The following is a 9,288-nucleotide window of genomic DNA, read 5'->3' on the forward strand; positions in this document are numbered from 1 at the left end:
CACTCCTAAATACTTGGATCTTAAGATACAGAAAATGAGCCTCAAAACATAGGGAAAAAAAAGCATTAGAACAAACTCTCATACACCCAAGTTCTCATTATTCTACAGTCAACCTAAGCCATTATCTAAACCTGAATATTTCTTAAATATTCCCTGAACCCTGAAACCTTTAGCTTAGGAAGCCCAAGCATCCAAAATAAGGCAAGTTTTACATTGAGTTGAAGAGAAAAATTTCAATTCAGAGATTTGGCAAAGAAATATCATTCGAATCGTGATCCCAAAAAAAATGTGTCAAACATATCTTATTAGCTATCAACAACTCATAGTGAGTCTATGGAATGAGAACTTCTAGCGTTCGCATGTTGCGTCATGCCACATTTCAACCTGTGACTGCCTGCAAACAACCGCCTTGCAATTTCAGATGTATTTTTGTATATAAATAGACCTTTTATTTGACATTTTAGGCATGTAGTAGAGATTATAAATCCTAATTTCCTTAGGAGACTTAGAAACCCTAATTCTCCATGCAATCCATTATCATTGCAGTGTAGAAATCCTCCATACCTCTTCATTTTCACCTATCATGGCCTAAACCTTAGTCTCTTAAGGATCTTCTTAAATCTAAAGTTGGAATAAGCATTTTCTTAAAGAATAAAAAGGGATTCAATCATTCATCTCAATCATATCGAAGCTTGTACTCCGGGTGTCGGGCTGGTGAGCCTAGCAGCCAGTAAGTACCCCTTATTTTGTTTGAGGTTCTCACACATTTTAAGTACCTTTGTATTTTATTTAGTTTAAGGCGATCATGGGGAATCGGTGGGCTTCTAGGTGTATCCTAAAGGAAAGGCTATGTAGAATGCTCTAAAGCATTGTAGAGAGACTAGATGGTTCTTAGCTATTGGATTTGGACCCAGTGGATAAATCTTGACCGTCGGTTGTAAAGCTTTGAGCCTATATAAGAAGGAAAACCCCTTATTTGTACGAAACCTCTGAAGAGTGATGAATACTTAAACGTTTGTAAACATTCTTATGATCTAGTGGAATTCTAACGATTTCCTATCCAACTTGTGTGTCACTCTCTTATTTGTGGGTTAAGCTAGAGTGTGGTGGTGCCCACTAGTGACTAGCACTTTATGCCTAGTTGGTGTACGGTTATGCGAGGGGGGGGGGGGGGGGACATTGGCCATTTAAAGAGAAAATTTTGATGAAAATTACAAATGATCAAGTAGACAACACCTCTTTGGCCAAAAGAACAATTTCTAGGGGTAAAAAAGAAAAGAAAAGCCTAGAAGAGTAGGCAATCTGATTATAGACGACTATAACCTGGAATACCAATGAATTGCTAATTCCTAAAATATCCAAGAAAGTACTTGCCCTTCTCTGATGTAAAGGAGCCTCAAAGCCCACATGATCACATTCAATGAGTCGCCCACCACTAGTGGAGGACCCAGAAGGGGCTCAGATAAAACCTTCAACAACAATAAAAAGGGGCCTTTGCATGGTTGTAAGCTCCAAGTGAATCTCTCTATCCTTAGGCAAACAGGGTCTTGGTCCTTGAAAAGGCCTTGCAACACTAGATGAACCAGGATCTTCAAAGGAACTGCCACCAAATCTCATCTTCACCGGTAGATCACTAACATCATCCAGAAATGGCCTGCCAATTTGGATTTGGATACTCTCTCTCTCTCTCTCTCTCTCTCTCTCTCTCTCTCTCTCTCTCTCTCTTGCAGATAGGCCACAAGGCAATTGAATAATGGAACTTAAGAGTTTGAGACACAGAATTTCATGCCACTGCTCTCTCTCTTGCAGATAGGCTACGAGGCAATTGAATAATGGAACTTAGGGCTTGAGACACAGAATTTCATGCCACTAGGCAATGACTTTCAACTTCCAACAGTTACAGCGATAAGTGTCTGAATCCACTACGCTTATCTCTTTCGGAAGAACTAGCCCTTTAACAATCAAGCTACAACTAGAGAGATGACATCTCCTCATTTGGGAAATAGAAATCAAGCTCTCTCATAAATCTGGTTTTTCAAAAGGCATCCACCTTGTCATTGTTACCCCCTACATCAACATCAAATTCTTCAAGCCATGGATCCGAGTTTAGACAAAAGCACTTCAACTCAGGAAGCTAGGCACTGAGAATGGTGGTCAGGGCCTATTTGGAGAGGAAGTGGGCAGTGAGCATGAGTCACACGGCAAAGAGGCAGTCGGATTTGAATAGGAATTTCTGACACTCTCTCTAGATGGAATCAGCCATTTGTCTTCATTCTCGGTCAGAAGGTAGGGTGTTTTCTTTCGATGGAATGGATTCTGAATGATAAAATCTCTATCATTAAACCTCGTTTTCTCTCTATTTTGCAATGGCCTGCTCACTAAATGTTGCTCTACTTTTAAAAAACCTCCTTTTCCTGAACTTCATTCTTCTTTGTGACCTTAACATCCTCCCTTGTCTCTTCATCTTCTCCAACTTCTCCTTCCTTCCCTTTATATCAGCTGTGATAACTCTCTCTCTCTTTTCTTCACAGAGGAGTGCTAATCTCGCAAACGTCTTTGGCCTCACATCCCCCAACCTCTCCTGAATTTCCTTGAACACTGGAACCAAACCAGATCGCATGAAATAGCCTTCATTAAGTTGCATTGAGTTTAACTCAGGCAAAGAAGAAGCATCTCGTAACTCAAGATCCATGCAAAAGGCTGAGTCCTTTAACCACATTCTAAGAGAGTGAGCTTTTGCTACAAGTATACCAGTGCGGGTCTTAGAAGGCAAAAATGGGGAACCCATCTCCCATAGGAAAGCCTTGAGAGTCTTGCTGATGGACACATTGTTGTATTCTGCTGTCCCAGTTATTAATACTACAGACTTTGGGGACTCTGGCAAGCCTTGTAACGAGGCATCCTGTACAGAAACAAATTCTTAAAAAACATTTTTAAATTAGATGCATGAACTATAACATATTGAAAGAGTGAGAGAGTCACTTTTGATTTCCTTTGGTTTGGTACGATGCACATGCAATTGCACATGCACCGAGACAAGGAGGGTGGGAGATTACCTGCATATGGTCGAGCCAAAGAGTGAGACCGACCAGTGCAGCACCCCCAGAGAGCTTCCTAAAATCAGCACCCCAGTTCTTTTCTGCTACCCTGGTCAAGCCAAGCAGCAGGCAGCAAAGTTAAAACGTGAAGATTTCAAGATACCAAAATAAGCTAAAGGATTGTCTAGAAAGAGACCATTTATCTTTTGTATATGGTGGTGATAGTCATTCCCACTTAGTAGATGTCAAATTGGATGGCTTGCAGTGAATCAAGAAGTTGGAGAATTTTTTTTTTAGAATTTTGTGTTTATTCAATGCCTCTTACAACCACTCATTTTGAAATTTAAGGGACAATAATGATAGTGACCTCTATGTACAAAAGATAAATGGTATCTTTGAAGTCAATCCCATAAGCTAAACCAAGAGAGACCAAAATAATAGTACTTATCATAATTATCAATCACCCGACAACAGAAAGACAGGCCCTGTCTTTTGAGTCGGTGTGATAATTGATTTCAAATTTTGGTACCAAACTTGCTCCAAGCTCGAAGATTTTAAATTTTGGAAAGAATCATTGTTATTCACCAGAATGCACTGATTAGTAACAAAGATGAATCTTACAGCAATAAGAGAATGGGAATACCTGAAAACATCATGTGGGTATATATTCTTTTGTATGGCCATCTGAAAAACCCATGAAGCGGCAGCCCGACGTTCAAATGCCCATAACAGATCCTCTAAGGCATTTACAAAACGAAAGGCGGCATCTTCCTCCAAGGACCCCAGTTGCTCCAAGAGATGGTCCATCTCCAAAATCAACAGCTCGGATTTTCCCATCAAGAGTCTAGAATAACATAAAACAGTAGAATAAACTATCTGTGCCTCGCGTGGTGTTCATGATTTAGGAAAGGGATTATATACTATGAGACCATTTATCTTTGTTATAAGGAGGTCACAATTACTCCTAACCATTAGATGTCAAATTGAAGGGCTTAAGGCGTGTCACAAAATTCAATAAATTTTTCTTTGAACTTTGAATCTAATCAATGACACACTTACAACCACTCAATTTGAAATTTGATGGACAAGGGTGATTGTGACCTTCTTTCAAAAGTAATTGATCTCTTTGTATACTTATCAATAGGAAAACTCTTAGTAATAAGAAACAATGATTATGCCAAGGGTAGTTGAAAATATTTCCAGGCTACATTTGGTCTCAGATTGGCAAAAACTTCATAACACACAACCATCTCCTATCCCCCCTCTGCGCATGGGGTTTTCTTCATAAAACCCCAGAAAAATAAGAAACTTTTACATTTAAAACAAGAGGAATTTCTGGCATATAGTTTTATAACAAGTTTCGTTTTGAAGGAAGAAAATGGTAACTTAAGACTCATTACGCATGAACCACCCATACCTGAGGGGAAGATCGAAGCCTACATCACTCAAACAATTAAGAAGTTTCAATGCTTCGTTCCTTTGTCGACAGCGGCTCGCTGCCCTTATAAAGCATGTCCATACTCTATAGTCAGGATCCACCCCATCTCTCTTCATCTGCAACATCTTCTCTATACCCAACTCATACTCCCCATTTTTCAAATACACATCAATGACAGAAACATATGGCACAGTGCCCACATTCAATCCTGAACTTTTTATGCCCTTAAGCACATTCTCTGCCCCATCAGGAAGGCCTGCCTGCCCATATGAATCCATTAACAAGTGCATGGTTGCAAGAGATGGCTCAATCCCATCATCTTTCATCTTAACCAACAAATTCTCAGCCTTTTCATGGCTACCACAATTCCTATATATTTTCAACAATGAGTGATAAACACCGCGGTCAAGCTTGAACCCCTTCGATACCATTTCCTTAAATAGAACCTCGGCTTCCTCCCATAGCTCTTGCTTACCACAAGAAGAAAGAAGGCTTTTATATGAACCCAACTTAGGGTCCAAACCCTCTCTCCTCATTTCATTCAAGAGGGAGAAGGCTTCTTCAGCCCTAAGATCTTTACTATACATAATTATAAGTATGTTATATGTGTCCTCATCAGGTTCGAAACCCATTTCTTGTATCTTCCTATACACATCCACTGTCTTCCTAAAGTCCTCAATTCCAGTATACATTCTAAGCATACAATTGAGTATAAAAAGGTCACATTTGAATCCTGCCTCTTCCATCTCGGCTACCATCAACTCTACATCCCTAACTCTCTTTCCTCGAGAAAAAAGCCCCACCATGTTCCTGTAGAGATGCATGGTGGGTAGATAACCAGCAGCTTTCATGCCATGGTATATCTTCTTCACCTCAAAGATATTTCCAGCTCTCGCAAAGGCATCAAGCATCAATAGAATCGTACTTTTGCTTATCTTGAAACCCATCTCCTGCAACTCTTGGATCACCACGTAAAGCTCATCTAACCTCCCTGAGTTAATCAAAGCCTCCATGAGACCATTAATAGATTCTACAGTAGGGAATGGACCATCTCTCACCATGTTATTGAATACCGCCCGTGCTTGCTCGTATTTACCACTTGTGGCATATGCATTTATCAGAGCATTCCAAACTCTCCTAGCCACTGTTGTGTATAGTCTCAGTGTCCCAACCACACTTTCAGCTCGCTGCCAAAGCTTCAACTTCCCATAGGATTCAATCAAAGTTACATACAATGAGAGATCATCGATAAGAACGCCCGTCTTTTCAGCTCGTTGGATCACATGATGAGCTGTTTCAGGAAAACCCATCTTCGAATATGCCATGGCTGCACATTTAAAGCTGATGGGGGTGGGTCCAATGCAGTAAAAATTCATATCGGAGTACAACTGTGAAGCTTCTGCAAATAATTCAGCTTCTTCACAGCATAGAATGAGAGTTTCATATGCACTACTACTAAAATAATCACCACCTGAAAAATTCATTTTATAATATTCCTCCATGGCAGCTTCGGTTTGATGAGCATTACAAAGCATCAAAAGCAAGGATTCGTGCACTAATACGCTTGATGCACTTGACTTTGGAGCATGTTCCTTCAGAAAATTAATCAAGGAGCGAGCTTCTTTATGCCTACCCAGTGAAGAAAACCAACTCAATATAGGAGACACAATGTCGCTTTCTGGTACAAACCCTTGAGTGACAGCTAGCCTCAACTTATTAACAGCATCTTCAAAGCACTCTGCTCTCACTAGAACAGAGCACAAACCAGGTAGGCCAATATCCATAGATTTTTTAATGTCCTTTATCAATATTTCCACTTCCTCATGCTTGCTATCTTTCACAAAAACCTGAAGCATCGTTTCATAAAGACTTTGGTCTGGTCTAAGACCATCTCTAACCATCCTCTGATATAGACCCATGACTTTTCTAGTATCATTTGCCCTAATTAAAACATCGAGCATTACTGAGTATGCTAAGTGATCAGGTTTTATACCAGACTTTACCATCCAATCAAAGGTTTCTCCTGCCTCATCACGCATCCCGGCCTTAGCATACCCACAAATCAAAGCACTATATGTGCGCAATGTGGGTCTAACTCTTGCATCTAACATCTCTGATAACACATCGGCAGCTTCCTTTACTTGACCAGCTTTCCCAAGAGAGTCTATCAACACAGTGAAAGTAACCGAATCAGGTGTACACCCAGCAAGCTTCATCTCCTCATATAACTGAAACCCTAATTCATGCTTACCCATCTTCCCATACATGTGAATCAAGGTGTTATATGCTATTTCATCCAGTTTAAACCCAGCACGCACCATTTCCTCGCATATCCATTTTACCTTTTCCAAATTCTTATTCTTTGCATAAGCATAAAGTAGAGAATTAAAAGTCACAGCATCAGGGAAAAACCCCTTTCGACCCAATTCATTATATATATTCTCCACCTCTTCCAGATTACCTGATCGTCCAAAAACTGAAATCATGGCATTGTAAGTCCATAAATCAGGCAAGCAACCATGGTGCTCCATATCCTGAAAAACCCTAACCGCCTCTTCAGAACTTGACCCTGAAGCACATGAACTTATAAGTGTATTATAAGTGATTATGTCAGGCCTAAGACCTGACTTTCGAATCTCGTTAAGGATATCCATCGCTGAACCGGGTGATAAAAACCTCGCTTTCGCTCTAGCATTTATAAGAGTATTGAAGCTTACAAGGTCAGGTTCACACCCTCTACGTCTCATGAGCTTGAGCAATTCTTGGGCGTCATCAAATCTACCTTGTCTAGCATAAACCCCCATCATCGAATTATAAACTTGAACCACATTGCCAATCTCTGGTTTTGCCCTAGAAAAGATTGCTTCAGCTAAGGTTTCCTGGTTCGCTTTTCCTAAAACTGCCAAAATTGTAGCAAGCATTCGAGCACTAGGAGTATACCAGTGCCTGAGATTCAACCATTCGTATATCTCAAGAGCCCTTTGCCAATTGGAGTGCCCCACCCATTTAACTACAAAGCAATAATCAGTTGGCGATAGCTGAATTTTATTAGCATCAAGCACATCTGCAACGAATTCTGAAGGCTGGAGCTTAAGAATCTCATCTGTGAGAGATTGGACCCTTTGTCTCCAATCCTTGGCTCTCTTTAGGGCCAACTTGCTCAGTTTCTTTGCCCTTGTCCTACGGTCCGAGCGAAGGGTTTCAGCATAGGGACCAATTGTTCTCTCAGAGTCGGATTCCTCCCTGGTGTTCTCTGAAAACCTAGAATCCTCCATGCTTTCCTCCGAAACCAAAGCACTTTGCATGGTTTCCTCGGAAACCAAAGAATTGCTCACTCTATTCTCTGAATCCAAAGAATCTTCGACCTTTTTCTCTGTAATCAAACCATCCCCCATGGATTTCTCTGAAACCAAAAAATCCAGGGTTTCCCGTGAAACCAAAGAATTTAGGGTTTTCTCTGTAAATTTGAGATTTGGCCATCTAACTGATGGAGAAGCTCTGCTATACCTAAATTCTTGAACCTGAGCTTTCTCCACTGAGGCCTTTACAGATAGGGTTCTTAAACTTTTAGGGTTATTTAAGGGGATAAAATAGAATTTAAATGTAGTGGTAGTTACAGGCAGTAGCAGTACCTTACTTGAAAGACAAGCATTGGGGGAGTGTAGAGTCACAAATGATGATGAAGAAGAAGAAGACTGAAGCCTAACCATGCCGAAGTCACAGAGAAAGTGCGCCACTTGATTGATATATATTCATACTCTTTTCTTTTGTGTTTTGAAGGAAAATGGGGGAATAAAAGACGTAAAATATCTTTAGATATTTTGGAGAGGTAGAGGTTTGTGTCTATAAATTTTGCTACTTCTGGTTTAGAAAATCTTACACTAGTTTGAAAATCAATTTTTAATTTTAATTATAAAATTTAAAATTTTCAAAACTGGTATACTTCGAGCAAACACATCTGTAAAGACATGTAAATCTAGACAGTTTAAATGACTTGTTATATGATGCACCATAATTAAGACTTGAAATTCTTTTAGATGTGATTTTGATGACCGAAACTTGAGTTTTCATATCTAATTATAAAATTTCAATACCAAAATAGTACAGATTGAGAAGGTCTATAAATACTTCAAAATATTAAAAAAATAGACGGTTCAACGGATGTATTATAAGATACACTATTTTTAAGACTAGAGATCTTCCTTTTTCTACATCATACATCTCGCTATCGATACGATCAATTGAAGGGTTTTTCCAGCGTCGAAACAATCTTTTACAATAGATGTTTAAGAGGTGCAATAGTAAAAGTGTATAGCATCTATAAACTTTTTCTTGTGTTATCTATTCAAATGCGATGCCCTTTAAATCCACGTAAAACATGTATGGACTTTGATGTTAAACATGTTTGGATGAAATGATAATAATCGCAATGACTGTAATTTTGAGAACAAAGCTTTTTTAATGTTAAAAAAAGATTTATATATTAATCTTATTTTATTTTTGATGTATGAAAGTAATTTCCATATACTTTCAATTTTACACTCGTCCCACTTTTTTATAATTTTTTTATTTCAAAATCACCTCTAGCTCTAACATGAGATGTTTGAACCCGCTTTTTTTTGAGCGAAAGGTTCAGACATTGTGTTTAAACTAGGTTTTCTTTTTTTCTTTTTTTTTGGCAATTTGGGTGGACATATTTCCGATTAGAACTAGTTTGTCATTCAAAAAATGACAAGTGAGTGAGTCCAGACATCAAATGTCTGAAACTACCCGCTTCGTTTTTTTGAATGTGGGCTGAGCTTGAGCATGATG

General features: G+C 39.2%; 1 protein-coding gene across 1 annotated transcript; it reads right to left on the reverse strand.

The window, feature by feature from the left end:
• Positions 1-1,186: 1,186 nt before the first annotated feature.
• On the reverse strand, positions 1,187-8,290 carry EMB1270 (Pentatricopeptide repeat (PPR) superfamily protein). The gene is made up of 4 exons (XM_006878591.4): positions 4,456-8,290; positions 3,682-3,882; positions 3,057-3,147; positions 1,187-2,902 (listed from the first exon to the last, which is right to left on the reverse strand). Exons 1-4 carry the CDS (start codon positions 8,184-8,186, stop codon positions 2,357-2,359), a joined length of 4,569 nt encoding a protein of 1,522 aa, XP_006878653.2. The 5' UTR covers positions 8,187-8,290; the 3' UTR covers positions 1,187-2,356.
• Positions 8,291-9,288: the final 998 nt, after the last annotated feature.

This window comes from Amborella trichopoda, chromosome 3 (assembly GCF_054954075.1).
Source record: "Amborella trichopoda isolate Santa Cruz 75 chromosome 3, AtrichopodaSantaCruz75HAP2 v2.0, whole genome shotgun sequence".
Lineage (NCBI taxonomy): Eukaryota > Viridiplantae > Streptophyta > Magnoliopsida > Amborellales > Amborellaceae > Amborella > Amborella trichopoda.